Source organism: Crocodylus siamensis, chromosome 5 (assembly GCF_052110815.1).
Source record: "Crocodylus siamensis isolate JL-2025a chromosome 5, ASM5211081v1, whole genome shotgun sequence".
In the NCBI taxonomy this organism is placed as follows: Eukaryota; Metazoa; Chordata; order Crocodylia; family Crocodylidae; genus Crocodylus; species Crocodylus siamensis.
This window is the reverse complement of record NC_143399.1, coordinates 23,742,289-23,760,677: the sequence shown is the minus strand read 5'-3', so window position 1 is coordinate 23,760,677 and position 18,389 is coordinate 23,742,289. Positions and strand designations below refer to the sequence as shown.

The 18,389-nt window shown below is 44.2% G+C and overlaps 1 protein-coding gene across 1 annotated transcript in view; it reads right to left on the bottom strand.

Moving 5' to 3' along the window:
* Positions 1 to 17,373, bottom strand: part of GIPC2 (GIPC PDZ domain containing family member 2) — a 37,253-nt gene extending 19,880 nt beyond the window's left edge. The window contains exons 1-3 of the mRNA XM_090048892.1: positions 16,749 to 17,373; positions 2,303 to 2,488; positions 639 to 819 (exon numbers count right to left, since the gene is read on the bottom strand). Of these exons, the coding sequence (XP_089905018.1) occupies positions 639 to 819; positions 2,303 to 2,488; positions 16,749 to 16,982 (601 nt within the window). The 5' untranslated portion in view covers positions 16,983 to 17,373. The remainder of the gene's footprint in view (positions 1 to 638; positions 820 to 2,302; positions 2,489 to 16,748) is intronic.
* Between the last annotated feature and the right edge of the window lie 1,016 nt (positions 17,374 to 18,389).

Sequence of the window (18,389 nt, the reverse complement as noted above, 5' to 3'; positions counted from 1 at the left end):
CACTTTGCCACGTGTTTTTTCTCAGCTGTCTGCTGAGGGGCAAGATATTTTTATGCAGGGAGAAGTAGCGAGGGATGGAGGGAAATGAACTGATGCAGTATAGAATCTCAGTCTCTCTTATCATTTTTAATTAAATATTTACATTATGAAACCCTACCAGTTGGGAAAGTGTTGACAGCACAGATTAAATGAATTGTATTGGCAGGGGCTTGAGGAAGAGGGGACCCTGCTGAACATACAAATCATGCATCACAGGGCCTCTGTGCCCCCTGTGAATGGGGTCTGTGAAACAAATCTGTACTGATTCTGCCAGCACCTGTGGGCAGGGAAAGAGATAAGTGGCTGATGTTAGGTAAGTCTCCCAGTGGAAGTCATAGGAGCAGTCTGATCCAACACCGGACTGCTGACAGATACCTGGCATTCTAGGCACAATGTCTGAAGGGGTTGAACACATAATAGCAAAAGTCTATTCGTTCATTTCCATCTTCAGAAGAAAAAGTACACACCTTGACAACTAGGCTACCTTGGGCCTTCATCTGGGGCAAATACTGTTCCTTTTAAAAACTAAATCTACAAAACAAAGCAGCCACGGTATTTTAACATTCAGATACAAGGTGCAAACAATACACATCACTTACCAAATGCTTTCATAGGCTCTATCAACTGTAGCTTAAATGTCTGCCCCTTCTCCAGTGCTTTTAGTAGCTTGGCAACTTCATAATGACGATAACCCACCACATTTTTCCCATTTATAGATTCTATATGATCACCCACGCATACCATTTTGATTTGGTCAATAAGGCTGCCTTCTTTAATACGCTGTTGGATTAAAAGAAAAAATTAGGAACAAAATTATGGGGGGTGGAATTTGGGGGCCAAATTCACTGCTACTATAAGCAAGTAAAATTCTAGTGCTGCCGGCGAGGCTTAGTTCACTGTCTATTTCAAGGCTTGGAAATACATTTATTGTGCAGCATACAGGAAATTTATTGCACTACTCCAATTTCTGATTACCAGATTTGTAATACACGACATTATGACAACATTCTCCTACGCATTTACAAAATAATCTCCTCCTCCCCACTCCAAGTCATTACTCCTTGGATCACTCGTTTCATTCAAAACTAAAGCTCTGCATCTTAGCTATAAACCCAGAAAATAAGGGCATTTATAGATGTGCTCAGGGAGGTGGGGGTTTCAATTAGCGCAGCTCTAGACCCACACTAATTAAAGCACCCGGAGTGTCATACGTATCAGCATCCCCATTCTGAAAAATGGTAGCAGGGCACTTGGAACTACAGCTCACTGAACATGCTTTAATTTTAAAATGCTCCACTGCTGTTTTTCAGTGCGGGGATGCTGATACACATGATACTAGATGCTACTGGAACATGGCAATTATCTCACTCCAGCAGACTTGATTAATTGAGTAATTACAGTGTTTTGGAGCAACCTCCCTGCATGTGTATAGGAGCCCTAAGACTGCGTAACAGAACTTCTGATAAAACTTGTGAACTCATAGAAAATTGAAATAAGGAAGATGACTTACGACCGAACAAAGTTGCAAGTTGCAATTTCAACTTCATCTGTAAAACTCTGAGCATGTGATAGCCTTAGAACTTTATTATACCAAGTGTTAAAATTATAAACAGTTGCAAGGGCTTATAACTATCAGATTACCTAATACAAGTGCTTATTCATTAATAATGAAATAATTAAGTTGAAATGAAAAGACTATATATGACAAAAGTGATTCCCCTAAATACAGCTGTTTATTCAACCAGATACGGTCTCTGCTTTGTAATATACCTGAGACTACATTTTTTTAATCCAAGTGGCACTGAACTGTAGCAAGATACAGCTCTTTCTGTTTGTATATTTAGGTCTTCTCTCTTATTTAATACACCCACTGATTGAACAGTATCTTTTAAAACTGCTTGCTTTGCTGATTCAGGTTAAAACATAAATACTCTTACAATTGTTAGAAAATGTTCCAACCAGATGACACATTATTAAAGGTACCAGCAGTTATGGATGATATATCTACACTTAGGACTCCCACTGTTGCTACATTAATACAGCAGCACAGGTGCTAGCTACAGTGCTTTCCATCTTTATATTACACTACAATCTGCAACATTCCCTCAGAGAAGTGACTGATGCTCTTTTATTACTTCTGAAATATGCCCAATAGGAACAAAGGCACCCATTCTAAAGGACCATTCAAATAATAACTAATCTGGCAAAAGTGTCATTAGACCCTTCGCCAGAACAAAAGCATCCCATTAGTAATTAAATTTACCTTTATGAAGGCACAGCCAGTTCCATTGTCTGTAATCGTAAGCCCCAGTGACTCTTCGGATTTCAGAATATCCACTTCCTTTTTTGGTCCTTTTATGTGTGCAAATATGAAATCTTCAAGGCCAATTTGCCCTCCTAAGAGCTTGTCCATGTCAATTCTATGTGTATTCAAAGTGCAAAACATGATCTATAAAGAAAGGAGGGGAGGAGAAAAAAAGAAATTATGTCCAAGTTCAGTGTTGCACCAGCCATGGTAAGCCCAAATGTAAATGACAGGAAAACAAAGGGCAGAAAGCATTCTGGTTTCTCTGAATTTCAGTCACAACTTCAAAATAAGTTTGAAATAGGTATTTATTTATGATCTTCAGTGAGGAGTCTCATTTTTCACATAAAATCACCTGCATTAATGGCTGTGTGTGCTGACATCCACTTACATGACAGGTACCATACCAAAAAAACCCACCCAATTCTGCAGAGGTCAGTCAGCAAGATGCAGAGAAGAAAGAGAGAACTTGTTTTCCAAAAGTCTCTCTCCATTGCCTCTATGAGAAGGCTGAGCTAAACAGGGTAAATTAATCTGGGAAGATTATTAATCAGGGTTCAAAATTCAGGCCCAAAACTAAAGCAACCCAAGCTACATGTTATTCAGAATTTATTTTCTGATCAATACATTACAGATGCTGTGCTTACAGTAGTGAATCCTTTCCATCCAAACCAGCTACCGCACAATATTTCAAGACTTCATTAGGCTCCAGTCAATCACAAGATGCAATTGGCCAGCATCTCCTACCCCACTTCACCTGCCATATGCCCCCCAAGATAATCTGGTATGGGTGGGAGTATTTCTAGAAGTGCAAATAAACAAACATCCATATCTAATCAACTTCTCTCAGAGTGGAGCTTTGGCTTAACTGCATTTCCTCTTGTTCCATACAGCGGGGGTGGCCAACGTGCAGTATAACTGCTACTAGTAGCACTAGCAGCCTGCGTGTGTGGCACATGACAGATTGGAGAGGCAGTAGACAGTGTGGCAGATAGGGAAGAGAGCACAAATCAGAGCAGCTGATCGTGAATCCACAGCTGCATCTCAAGCAGGTCCAAGGAGATGATCCTCCCCGTCTATGCGGCACTGGTCAGGCCGCAGCTGGAGTACTGCATCCAGTTCTGGGTGCCACACTGCAGGAGGTAACATGGAGAGTGTCCAGAGGAGGGCCACTCGCACGGACAGGGGGCAGCAGGGCAGGCCCTATGAGGAGAGGCCACGGGACCTGAACCTGTTCAGCCTCCACAAGAGAAGGCTGAGGGGGGATCTAGTGGCCTGTTACAAACTAGTCAGGGGGGATCAGCAGGCACTGGGGGAGTCCCTGTTCCCCTGAGCACTACTAGGAGTGACCAGGAATAACGGTCACAAGCCAGCAGAGGGTAAATTCAGACTACACATCAGGAGGCGCTACTTCACGGTCAGGGCGGCTAGGGTCTGGAACCAACTTCCAAGCGAAGTGGTGCTGGCCCCTACCCTGGGGGTCTTTAAGACAAGGCTAGACAATCACCTTGCTAGGGTCATTTGACCCCAGTACTCTTTCCTGCCGTGGTAGGAGGTCGGACTTGATGATCTGCTCAGGTCCCTTCCGACCCTACAAACTATGTAACTATGTGAACAGGAAGGAAATCAAAGTGACACTCAGGAAGAACAAGAGACTTTATTTGTAAATAAATGAAACACCTGCTGCAAAAAAAAAAGGTCAGCCCCACTGCCCTAAAGGAATTTGAAATAAGCTCTGTCAGGCTCCAAGAACAAACTGGGCGCAGTCCATTTTCTTTTACTAATACTAATATGTATTTTGCTCTATTATGCAATCATATTCGCTGAGGCACTCCCATTAAAACACAAATCAATGGGAGAATATATTGAACAGCACTAATCAGTTTAGCCAAGATTTTTCTGCAATATTAATTCTGATACATTTACATTTTTTAAACAAGCATTTGTCAGCACTATGTTTTTTTCAAAAGCTTGTGCACTATGTAAAGTGGAATTTAGGCTTTCTTCTCAGACAAGAAGGATACTGTTGGGGAGGAAAACAATAAAAAAAGATTTTGGGGGCAATCATTTTGCTATATCAAAATAGCAGCAATACCTCTGAATTGTTTTACTCGCACAATATCAGGCTAGAAACCTTTTTGTTTTCAAATATCCATAAATATCAAATTTTAAAAGCTAGCAGCCTGCTAAAGAGTTAAAGAAAACACCGGACTACTGACTTTTGTTTTAGCAACACAACTTTTGTATGTTCACGTATCACATCTTTAAAGAATCAAGAATATGCATTCAATTCTTAGTATGCACCAATTGAATCAGTCCCTGAAATATGCCAGTTTGCAGAGAATTGCTGCCCAGAACTCAGTGAAACTAGTAAACCCTTTGGAAGTGTGAATTAAAAATGAAAAGCCCATAAGCCCTAACTGCTCTGGAGTTTAGCATTGACTGACAGCCCATTCACAAATTCACCTTTGATCTCCAGCAGACTTTGTACTTCCTTATTCTGATAGCAGCCCTTCAGGCTAATTTAGATTTTGGTTTCACAGGCATAAGTAAGGAATAACTCCAGCAAAGTCAGCCAAATTAAACTGTCAGATCAGAATCAGATGCCTAACTTGTTACACAGCAAGAATGTTACCCAGGAATTCAGATCAACTTAAGAAAGCACAGGCTGCGACTCTTCAGGGAGAAGTTAACTATTGGGAGCCCAGCCTAAAAAATACCTATGAAATAAGATCCTTTGGACTACATCATAACTACCCAGTTGGTTTAATAAAACATATCACTTCTAGCCAAAAAACCTTGCCTGCCCAATTCCTAATTTAAAATCAGTTACAAAGTAGAGACTAGGTCTATCTTGAAAATACTCTGGAAAGAGAAAGTGATAGAAAGACAAAGTTCTTTGGGTATATCTGATATCTTTTATTACACCAACTCAAATAGCTGGAAAAATTATTCTTAGCAAGCTTTCAGGTTTAAATACCCTTCATCAGGCTGAGGAAGCATCTGCAGTTGGTGCTTCCTCAATTTGACAAAGATATTGAATTTACCCAAAGAGCCTTGTCTGCCTATGTCCTTACACCAACACAGCTTACAATCTACACCCCTGTAACAGAGTTACTCAGGCACTCAGTTTTACAAATGATAATTATAATTAAAAATGCATCCAGCAAATCAGTAGAGGTACTCCTTGCCTTATAACAAAATTGAGTTGAATCTTTAAAAAAAAAATTCAACCCTGAAAAGTAATTACATCTTATTCAGTCCATGTGCTCCCTGTGGGTGCTGAGTCAGAACATGCTTGCTCTATTCAGACAAATTGTTTTTGCTGCTTTTACATCATTAGCACCTGCAAGCTAACAAGGATTTGAATGAGCAAACTTCAGTCAACCCCATTTAATGCATTATCCCTCATTCATTTTGATTTGCAATTCAAGCACCTCTCTACTGCTGTAAGAGATTTTACATTAGTAGGAATGGTTTAAAGTAGTGTTGGATGAAAAGTTTTTGCCAAAAAATGGGGTTTTATCACAACCAAATGTTGTTGAAATCAATTTAAAAGGTTTGAACCACTTGGAGAAGAAAAACAAGGAGTTTACAGTTATTTTATTGAAGATTTCCCTTTTTTCCCCATTCAGGAATTCAGCATTTTTGTTCTAGACTCTAGGTAGTTTTCCACATTTGCCCTGTGTAGTCTTGTATTGTGTGAAGAGGCGTACCACAAACTTGCAAGTCCTCCACAGGTGTTACTTCCTGAACCAGAAGAGGAAAAACCACATTTGCAGCCTGGTGGAAATACAACTGTGTTGCTTCTGGTTGGGAACTTGCCTAAGCAAAACAAGGACAGAATCAGAAGCAGTACAATACTGAGATCACAACCCTCTTTGGCTGTGAGTAGCATGCACAGTGAGCTCTCAGTGCTCACTAGCATGTCAGCAGAGCTCCTACGATAGTGTTTTCCAACCTCTTCTTCTGCATCACCTCATTTAAACACTGGTGTAGGTTGTAGACATGTTGGTTTAAGGACATAGGCAGACAAGGTTCTTTGGATGTATCTGATATCTTTTATTAGACCAACTAAATAGCTGGAAAAAATTCTTAGCAAAGATTTAAAAACCCTTTGTCAAGCTGAGAAAGCATCTCCTCAGCCTGATGAAGGGTTTTTAAACCCAAAAGCTTGCTAAGAAAAAATTTTCCAACTATTTAGTTGGCCTAATAAAAGATAGCAGATTCCCCCAAAGAACCTGTCTGCCATTTAAACATTGGAATTTTTTTTTGCAACTCCAAAATGATACATGCAAGATCAATGCCTCCTCCCCCAATGGGCACCATGGCCAGAGCAGAGCTCATCAGGGGGAGGAGGAGGTCCACAGCAGTCTCAGGGCTCCCTGCCCAGCCTCCTTCCTCCCAGGGGGTGGGAGCCTGGTGGGTGGGACCCAGCACAGGAGGGCAAACCAGGGAGGGGAGGCTCCACCATGGGAGAGGGAGGGAGAAAAAAAAAAGAGCAAGATTTCAGACATGGTCAAAGTGGAGAAGTAAGACCAGCAAAATCCACTTTGACTGACACTGCTTGATCTTCTGAAGAGATACATCCACAGAATTACAGTCAGCAACTCAGATGACAAATCATGACAAATCTAGTACTTAAAGAAGTTGTTCTTGAAGAAGCTAAAACTCAATGAAATGCCTCTGGCATCAGTTCCTTCTAAAACTTTGTTCTACTTCTAGAAAAGATGTTGTTAACATTATTAGTTACAGCTCTCAGATAAGAGGCAAAGCCACAGCCTCCACCTGTTCTGGACATGGTGGGAGAAAAACAGGTACCACACTGCATTTCTCAGAAGCAAGAGACTCCATCAGCCACAATTCCCTAAGCCCTTTCTGTAAAATGAAACAGGCAGAGTCATCAACATTTCCAGTTGTACTGAGGACAGCATTATTTTCCATCCCTGTGAAAGGGAGTTACTGAAAGACTACAAGACACTCTGATCATGATCACAGTCACAAAGTACAGGTTCTCTCGCCAACCATTGGGGCTAGGTTCCTGAAAGTTCCTGTGGTTGGCAAAACCGTGGTTGGCAAGACAAAAGGCTTATGGGGGAAATGGCAGGTGGCAGGCTGATGCATGGCCATGGAAAACCATGGTTACTCAAAACTGCATACCATGGTATTCAAAATGGTATATAGAATATTAAGGATGGACAGTCAAAACCATGGTTGGTGAGGGAAACCTGTATACAGGTGTGGCAGAGCACTGTTGGTGCCTGCCACTTTAAGAGTGGAGCCAAGCAGTCAGCAGGTGCTTGATTGCAGCAGCCATTTTAGATCTCTGGTCGCCTATATAAACAGGGCAGCCTGCTGCTGGCAATCTAGGCAGCAACATTGCCTGGCTGTAAGGCTCTATGCAATATCCTGGAGGTAAGGGTAGGAGCTGTAGGGAATGGCTTGGAGGTTCCTGGTCCTGGGCATGACCTAAAACTGCACCCTGCTGGGAGTGGGTACTCTGGTGGGGCTCTCAGTGGTTCAGGAGCCCCTAGGAAATACTATTTGTTGTTGGAGGTAGTGGAGCCAGGTATGACTGTAGCCACATGAGCCCTGTGGGGTGTAAGACCCCAAGCAGTGAGAGTTGGGGCCAGGCGTGGCTGTGGCCACCTGAGCCCTGGTTGTGTAGGACCCCAAAGAGATGGTTGGGGCTGGGCATGGCTATGGCCACCTGAGCGCACTGGGGAGGGAAGCCCTGTAGCCCCAGTGAGGGGACAGAGATGAGAAGCCCTAGTGAGGCGGTGGTGTAGAGCCCCAGTGAGGGGTGGGGGGAAAAACCAGAGGGCTGGCAGCCCAGTATGTTTGAGTATATAGAGTTGCCCCAGGAGCCAGGGCAAGCTCAGACTTGGTCAAGAATTGGCTGGCTGCTACCCTGGTGAGGGTTGCAAGAGAGACCCAAAAGATGGTATGTCTGCCACCCAAGGTACAAACTAGCTAAAGCCTATGGCCTAAGGGGCCTGATCCAAGAGGGAGCAAGGCAGTATAAGTTCTTGATATGTGAAAGAGATCCTATGAAAGGGGGTGGAGTGTGTGAGGCCCCAGTGAGAGGAGGGAGGTATGAATGTATGTGTGTGTGCCTGAGGCCTGACAATGAAGCCTAAGCTTGGTCTGGCTGTAAGCTGGGAGCATTGTCATCTGGACGCCATCTACAAGGCTTGAGCTATGGTGTAGGGGAGGATTGGAGCTGTAGATAGTGCCCCCTAGCATTGGGGCAAGAATGGGTAGCCTCCTGCCTCAATATCCTAACTAATTAACAACAAGGTATGGCAGATGGGTGGTGTGCCGAAAGGCAGGTGGGGCATCTAGTACTGTGGCTAGTTGGGGAGCCCCACTTTGCCACAACAGGCAACCCCTGCCTAGCACTCTTAATCAGTTTCTGAATAACTGAGTGTTAAGCAAAACCAAAAGTATTTGATGATCCAAGATGGCAACCACAATTGTTTTTAATGACCCAAGGTGAATACTGTGAGCATTATAACAAAACTCGCTAAGCACTAAGTGAAATTGGGTATCAATTTTAAATGAGCATTATAGCGAAATAGCACTAAGCAAAACGGTGTTAAACAGGAGTACTTCCAGGGTACCTATACATCTTGTCTCCTTTATTAAAAAAGCATTTAACTAAATGGTAACATAGAATCTGCTGCAGAGTAAACTTTCACTGCAATACACCCAAGAGCTTTCCAATGATTTCGTCAAGTCCAGGACTGGATTCTGTCCCCCTTTGCTGGAAAGGGCACATGTGCGGACCTACAGCCAATACCAATTCCTACTCCAAAACAGGAGATGAATAACAATGTGCAAGTTAGCAGGGTGGACAGAATCTGGGTGCCTCAATTTCTAAGCATATCAGGTGAGATTTCAACATGGTTGGTAGATGGATATAGTTCCTCTCCTACCAATCTGATTTGCTCTCAAGATTTTAGACTGCTAACAGCACCTTCAGAAAAACCCACAAGATCCTTCCTGATATTCCCCTCTCTATAGTCACCACTTCTCTCTCTTTCCCCTTAATACCCAACTACTGAATGTATTAAAGTTCAGAGGTTATTTTCCCCCCAACTCAGTAAGTCACTTGAACTCCTGTCTTCTCAACAATAAGCAATACCATAAAATTCAAATTAAAGTGGCCGCAAGGCCACTTTCCTGTTTGAGGTTCCTGTTTTGAGGCTTCCTGTTCTCGTTTGAGGTCAAATATTCTTTTCATGTTTTGAATATAAAATGAACTATGTTTGTGAAATAGACTCTGCAGGATTGACGTTCTAAAACAAAAAATCCAGTATTTCACCTTTTCATCCACAGCAGTGGCAGGCAATTATTTCAGCTAAAGGGCTGTTTAACAAGTTTTGATGAGCTATTGAGGTCCACAAGAGTAGCCCTGCCTTCTGACAGGTGACTCACCCCTGGTCACTAACTTGGAACCAGAACTCCCACCTCCTAACCCCTGACCTTTGCCATCAGAAGTCCGTCCCCTCACCCTGGAAGTACTCCATTTGGGAAGGGGGTGGGGTGCCATATTGGACCTAGAAAAAAAACAAACCAAGTTGCATATTAAAAATAAAATTTAAATGTTATTGTGGATGTTCTATTTAAAAATATACATTTTTTTGTCCCGATTTGTCTGTTTGTATCATGTATATAGAGGTGACTGCATGCTAGGTCAAAATAAAGCCTTACTCTCATATATATTGTGGGGGATTTTGTGGGGGGGGGGTATGGTGGGCTGGGGGGGTATGGTGGGCATGGGGGGGGGATGTTTGTGGGAATATGTGAGTGCATGTTGCATAGGCAGGTATGAGGTTTGTGGAGGGGAAGGGTGGCTGGGGGTACATGTGTGATGGAGTATGTATGCATAGCAGTGAGTGAGGGTCCCCCCAGATGTGCACAAGTATCTGGGGCTTGGGGGGGTGGTGTTCTGGGGAAGGGTTCTGTGTATAGTGGGCAGTGCATGGGAGCCCCCTTAGTGCACAGCCCTGAGCTGGTGAGCACCCACCCCAAAACAGCCCAAAGCCCACGTGCCCTGCAGCATCTCCCCGCCACTGCCAACAGTGTACAGACCCAACTTCCACCCACTCCAGACTCTGCTCTGGAGGGAGCAGACCAGCTGGAACGCACGCCACAACCCTGACACCAGCCTGCCCTACACCTGCTCTATACCACTCACTTGTGGCATATCCTGCCACTGCCTGGACATGCAGCAAGGCTGGGGCAGCTCTGTAGCTGGCCTGCCTTTCTATACAGACAAGCAGCGGTGACAAATAGAAGAAGTTGCTGCCTCCTGGTCTGCCTGTAAAGGCAGTCCAGCCACAGAGCTGCCCCAGCCCCACTGTGTGCCCAGAGGGCTGCACAATGCACCACTGCTAGACTACTTGGGCAAGGCAGGACTGAGGGACCTGTCATGGGCTAGACAGCCCCACCACAGGCCGGATGTGGCCTGTATTTTGCCCACCCCGATCCAGAGTCACAATGTTTTTTGTGTTTTGTGTTGTTTTTTTAAAGAACAAAGTTTTATCTTTTTAGGTGTTTATTGTGAGCTTTATTTAGATCTTTTCATACTTGTCAAACAACTGATATATTTGAATGTCCTATTTTAGCAGCCAGGGTCAAAGTCTTTCACATCAGCTAGCCAGTGACTACTCATCTAACATTCTAGTTCAACATTTTAGTCTATTGTGTAACCCACATATTTTGTGGGTTAACATCACCAACTACCAAAACTCCTATTAACTAGTAATCTAAATTCTTTTCAACTCATTGGCAAAGAAGTGATTTTCCCAAGGGAATGTGATTCTAAAAGCATTTTGATAGGTCCCCAACTTTGTCTTAATGTAGATAATTCATTCAGTTCAACAGTGATTCTATTCTTGTTGTTCTTCCAGTGCAAAGTAAAAGAAATGTTACTGAATTTTTACTTTACAAAATAGTGCTCTTGTTTTGACCTTGTCAAACATGGACAGTCATCTAGAAACTAGTTTTGCACCTTCGAGTAGATAAAATTGGCAACAGAACAGAAATGTGATATTTAGAAACATGATCCAGAGCTTCTCTTTTTAGACCTTCATCTGGGTGGTATTTCCCACCACAGCCTATAAGATTGGAGAACTTAGGTATGTATGAGTCACTAGCTACCAGCCTGGAAGAGTGTCATCTAATCAAAAATAAAACTTGCATCAACCTTTACACCCTTTCCTTGTTTGTGAACTACTGTATTCAGTACAGCTTCATGGAAAACACTAAAATAATGAAGGTTCATCTAGATAAGATAATGTGTGCTGTCACCACATATCAATTAAAGTGCATTTGTATACCTACACCATGAAGTACTTCCAATGAAAAATACGATTATGTTAAAAATGATTACAGCTTTCCCATCATAAGTTTAATCAAAAGTAATAATGCAACTTAAAATGGTTTTCCTGAGTTTCTCAATGGGGGGGGAGGAATGTTAAAAAAACAAATCAAAAGGTGCAAACTTTCCTGTTAGTTCTTCTGCTTTCTCCTTACCCTGCATTTTCCCTGCCCATCTCTTAAAAGCATCTGATTTTCAGCCAGCATAGTATTACATAGCAGACTTCTCATGCCAGCTTTACTAACAGCATTATAAACTGGAGCAGCCACATCAGCCAGCAGGTATCTAGGATCCCTCTTTTGCTAACAGGGTTATCTTATACAGCTTCCAGGAAGAGAAGAAAATCCCATGTGGCTGGAAGTCACTGTGGGCTGATGTATAAACTCTATAAAATATAGATGATCTAGATAGTCTTACTAAAATAGAACATTCTCTTCTTAAGAATTCCAGGGCTACAGAAGTGATAGTTGCTAAGGGGAAAAAAAAAAAGTGTTCCTCAAATAGTTATCAAAATGAACCTTATTAAATCACCTTATTAAGGACTTTTAAGCTGGGGGCTGGATCAGATGACTCTATGTGGTCCCTTCCAGCCTTGTGATCCTAGGATCACAAGTCCAAGTCACAGAATGTGAAGCAAACTGAGGCATCTAAAAAACCTCAGTGGACACTTCCCAAAATCTAACCCAAGTAACTGACAGATCATGTAATTAAGTAAATAATGAAATAAGATCTAATCCTTTTCACCAGTACCACTTTAATCTAGCAGTTTTCATTATTAGATCTCAGATTTTACAGAAGGCCAGTTTCAACTTTATAGAGGGGCACATGAGGCATATAAGTGAGTTGTCTCTGGTCAGTGGCAATCGGAAAGAGACACCTGGTTTCCTGAGCACCAGTCCATTGCAGAACCCCTGGAATAAGTTCAGTCCTGTATCTATTAATACAAGAAGGTACTGAGGCAGCCCCCCTTCCACTGTTAGTACTACCAGTCTACTTCCCCATTTCCATCACAGAAAACAAACATATCTCTGAACTTACTTTATGTTACTTCCTAAGAAAGGGAGTCTTCCTACATGAATGAGGATAGTCACACCCTGGAGGTAATAGGCAGGCTAAGCAACAGCTGCTCACCCAACTATTAACAGTTCCTGCACAACCTTGTGTCTACAAGGTAAACAAAATAATCTTAAGAATCAACTATGACCATACAATCTATGGGCCAAAGTCCAAGCCCAACATACCGGCGACTGCTGTTCAAAAGGAAATAGCATTATTATTTGCAGTTTCCTCATTTACTGAACAAGGTAGAAGTTCTTTGAGTTGGTCATGCTTCGGCATCCACATTTCTGATGATAATTAGTTATACTGACCAGTATCACTCTTTTCTGGGCCGTTCCAAGGGAGTATGTCAGTAAATCATCAGGTAGACCCATAAAACATTTCAGTCTGTCATTATTTGTCAGACTTGTCACCTGGTCAAGAATCACTGTAAGAGGGTCAACTTCTGCCAGAAGTCACCTACGTGGTATCGTTCTACAAAATCAAGGAAATGCTTTCCTGTAAGTGCGCACACTTCATTCCCCATCTGCAGAACATGAAGATACCAATGCTAGTTTTAATTTTACAACTGTACATCTCTCACACACAGAGATATGTTCAATTTTAGTTAGCCTTGGCTTTCAAGAACCAACTTAATGTCAGCTTCTAAATGCATAGTGCTCAGAGAGCTCGATCAGGAACTTACTCTGTTGCTGGAAAGCTCTCTCCCATCCCTTCTGAAGAAACATAATTCGGCTTGAAGCAAGTTCAGGATCCCAGGACAGAAAGAAGAAAGAAAAGAGACTACCTGAGAACTCAGAGGCATATTGACAAAAGTATGGTCTGGAGACATGTAGGTTGAACCTCAAACCCACAAGCAGCAACTAGGGCACATAAAGAAAGAGTAAGATTGTAAAGATCTTTGTTACTTTAAACTGTTTTCTTTCTGTCTGTCCTATTTCTATGGATTTAGTGCTTTGTTCAGAAGAAGCTGTTTGTCTCCAGGTCACGGCTCCTGGAGAGGATTGCATGGAAAGAGCCAACCCCACAGGCAGTTACGCAAGTCAGAAATAGAACCCAATGGTCCTGTTAAAAGTAGGATGAATTCATTTGGATAAATGAATAGGAGGTCATTCACTTGAAAGGAGTGCTAATGGAGTGACAGAGTCCAAGTATAGTTCACCCTTGAGCCATAACAATATTTTTCATGAGGAACTTAGTCCTAATCGATACTTTTTGGTCTCAATCCCATGACACAATTAAATCCCATAGGAAAGAGAAAATTCAGATTTCTGTAGTCATTTTCCATATACCTATCACCTTAAACTTTTTCATATTTGCCATCCTGACCACTCCAGAAAAGGAATTTCCAACAACAAGAAGTATTTTTTCCATGGGCATTAGGTCCAGGAACCGTACTCATTTGGAAGAATGTCTTACCTACCATCCTACACTGAGACTCCACTGACTTTTTTAGATCAGTAACACTTTCACTGCAGCACTCAAATACCTCTGTGGCTTCAAGTTTGCAGAGGAGCAGCTTGTGCACCTATTCTGGTGCACCAACCAGTCCAGTACCAGTTGTGATTGACAATGACATTTAAAATGATTGAAATATGGACATATTCAGCAGTCTCAGCTCTCCACTGTGCTAACTCACTCATGTTCTTGGCTCATGAACAGGGTGGTGGCTTGATCCTCAAGCAGAATCCCACGTATAAATTTTGGGCTTGCTACCACAGTAGTCTTTTCTCTCTAAAGTTGATTTATTTTTTTCAGTATTCCTACTGCTTGATGAAGGATTTTGGTGTCCTTTTATTTATACCTGCAAACTGACTGAGTGAATGCAGCATTAGCTGATTCACTGACCTGGCTATTCCAAACCCTGCAGGAAAAGAAACATTTTTTGCTTTGCAAAAATCCAAAGCAGATGAAATACAAACAAATGATAACAGCATTGTGTGAGCGATGTTCATGAACCAGTTACTCCTATCCTAAAATATTAGAAGCACCTTCACTGCAAGATAAGAGGGATATAGAAAATGGCCTTGGGTTGATTATGAAGGAACGTCACTTTCAGTCTTTCAGAGGCCAATTCATCAACGATTTTTCCAGGTTTATACCGGAAAGTCATTTTTATTGCTGTTTGAATTCTACACAAATTAGCTGAAATCCTTCCCTCTGGAAATGAAGCTGACTTGTAAAAATAAGCGTAGAGGGCTCAACACAATACCTTCCATCCCCCTTCCTGCAAATAAATCACCATTCTTGTACAAATTCAACATCCAGAGAAACACAGTTGTTTTCTAGCCCTAGTGAAAGATTCGCTGCACCTGGACAGGCAACAGTGGGGTTCTTTTGATCATCCATGTTTACAGGAAGAATGGGAAGCGCTGCAAAAGATTAGTAAGCAAAGTCCTTAATCAAAACAGTGTTTCTTTCTGGGCAGGCGGGTCTGTGCAGGGAAGTCAGGGCCTTTTGCTGTTCTCTTTCAGGTCACAGGCAGGATGAGAGAAATCAGTTGCAAAACTGAAGGCAGGAAACAATAGAACAGGAAAGAGATCCAGCAAATATGAGAACCCTGGGGATGAGAGGATGAAACTGTCTAAGGAGAGAGTGAAACTAAATTTAAGAGAGGCTCTTCATTATCTAATTAAACTGAATGAGGAATCAGCCTTCAACAACAGGACCACGTACCTTCCTGATAATTTAATGCAATGTTTGAAACGTTGCTAGGTCTCCTGCTCACTCACTCTAGATCAGCCTACTATTTGTTCCACTACACTAGTTTTAAAGGAACCAGAGAAACATGATAAGTCATAAAGTTGGAACTTACCATTTTCATTTACTTGACTATGTAAAGTGTAAGATATCAAATGCCAGTATCTGAAATATTTGCACTTGCTGTGCTATTTACAGCATCATATTCACAGATACATGGAGAAACTGGGTAGATAGACCACCATGTTGCAACTAAGAGGAAACCTGAGTTTACAAACAAACCATAATCCAAACAAATCCATTTTCAGCTTGCCTCAAAATAGGAATGAATGGCTTTCTGTTAAAGGAAAGACAGCCCTTCTAACTGCAGGTTTGATTTTGGACTCTAAATTGGTGGTTTTTCACCTTTTTTGTTCCCAGACCTATTTGCAAACATCGATGGCCAGTCCTGACCCAATGTCCCTCACTCCCAACCTGCTGCCCCCTGCCCTAGTCCCCCAGTGTGTGTGGGGTGGGGGGAGGCCCCAAGCAACCCCTGCAACCAGGAAATCTGCCAGCCTGCAAGGGAAAAGCCAGGGCTTCCCTCCTTGAAAGGAGAATCCAGTTTTAAAGTTTGTTCGGGCTGCTGTCACATTAGTCTTGTGACCCACTTCTGCGTTGTGACTCACCGGTTGAGAAACACCGTTTTAAAAGACCTCCAGCTGGAAAGCTTTTTCTAACCTGTCACCGAGTCCCTAAATTCAAAGTTAAGACCAAAGCTCAAGTCTGGCGTAGCAGTCTCCGCGGCCTTTGCCCCTTGCACCGCCTATTGATTGCGAGGCCACAAAGAATCAGTAACTCCTGCCCAGGGAGATCTCCTACTGCAGGATGCAACAACCAATTATTACTTTTTTAAAAATCAAGCCTGCCAAGCATGCTCCCCCCAACACCAGGTGACAAGCCGCAGGGTCGCGCAGGTCTGGGGCGGACGGGCGTCCCCACACCGGACAGCGCGGACGCTGCCCCCCGCGCGGTTCTTGTGCTTGAAACCGTCCTGTTACGGCGGGCGGGAGGGGGGGGAGGGGCTGCCACCCGGGGGCTGCCGCGCGGCGACCCGGGACGCCGGACGGCGAGTCCCGCCTGCGGGCAACTTGGTCCTCGTCCCCGTCCACAAGCAGCAGCGCGGCGGTAAGAGGATCCCGGCGAGTCCGGTTACCGCCCGCGGGCCGCCGGCCGGTCCCGTCCCGTCCCGTCCCGGCGGCGGGGGCCCGCTCTCACCTCGGCGGGGGCGATGTGGAAGGCGTGGGCGATGCGCTCGTAGAGCTCGCGCACGCTGGAAAAGCCCTCCACGCGGCCCGTGGGGCTGCCGTGCGCCAGCTGCGTGTGGAAGTGCAGCCGCGCCCGGGGCTGCGCCGCCGCGCCGGGGGCCGCCGCCGCCGCCTCCTCGCTCTCCACCAGCTTGGACGTGTCCTTGGACTTGGCCTTCTTCTTGCCCCGCAGCCCCAGCGGCATCTTCCCCGCCGGCGCCGGCCACCTGCGGCTTCCCCGCGGCCTGGGCTCGGCCCCTCCCGCGCCGCCAGGTGATGGCACCCGGGGCCAATGGCAGCCGCGCTCCCGCCCGGGCCCGTGAAACGCGACGCTGCGCGCCGAAAGGCCCGGGGCCGCGAGGGGCACGGGGCAGAGGAGCCGCGGGAAGAGGCTGGCCCCTGACACGGCCGGGTGTCCAGGTTGTAGCCGCCTTGGGCTAGAGGACAAGGCAACCAGGAGGCGTAGGCGAGATGATGGCCCCACAGGATTTTCTGCAACAGCAGCAACAAAAACTCTTTCGTTTGAGCACAAACACCCCTCGTCAGGCACTGGAGAAAAGATGGTAAAAGCTCTCCTGGGTAGACTTGAAAGTTCGTATTTCAGAGGAGCTCACAGGGGAGTCGGTAGATGGGGAACTCCTCTGGGCAGGCAGCAACACTGTCCACGTGTCCATCCTCTTTGGCCCCCTCCTTACACGAAAGCCTGTCCTACCACCGCTGACCCAGCATCACGTGGTCGAGAGGAAAGCAGCAGGAGCTGAATGCCACTTAAAAGCTGGCCACATTAGAAGAGCAAGGGGACGTACAAAAAACAGATCCAAAGATCTCCTGAGGCCTGAGCCCGCACATCTTCCACTTTCAGCTTCTGCAGCGAGGGCAGGCAGACTGTCTTTCAAGCCATTTGGCATGACCTTTCGGTTCCTCTTTTAAAAACGAAATACTTGCATCGAGCAAAATAGATCGGGCTTCTGGACATAGCAAGAATAAAGACTAGTACTGACCAGGATTCTTGCCAGCCCTTGCTTACATAAATCATTTATCCTCAAATGGAGGTAATGCAATTCTTATGCCATCCAAGGTCTTTAACATGCACTGCTTCAAAGGCTTAACATTAGTCTCAAGCAAAAATGGAAATATGAGCTCAGTGAATAAAGTGTAAGAATACATTAATGCATTACCTAAATATTAGCAAAAAATATTCCATACTGCTCTTGTAACACTTTTCCAGTACAAAGTTTGTGGCTTTCCTCTCACAAATAAAATCACATCGACTTCCATGGTTTGCTTTCCATTTTGTATAATCCAGTATAATGGATCCCATTCCTGAGTGCAAAAGGGTAGGGTTTCCGTGCAGCCGCTCTGCACACTATCAGGACCCAGCTGCAGGGTTATGACTAGAGACAGCATTACACCAGTTACACTCAAGAAACCACCTTGCTGAGAAGAGAGAAAACAGGGTGTCCGGAAAATGACAGCAGTCCCAGGCAGGAGCACAAGAGGAAGTGGATGACTGAGAGGCAGTGCCATGGCAAACGATCTCAACACTGCTGACCTTAAACTCTAGTCTAGGAGACGCAAATGTAGGTGCCGAGTCCTCTGTCAGTTCCTTGCC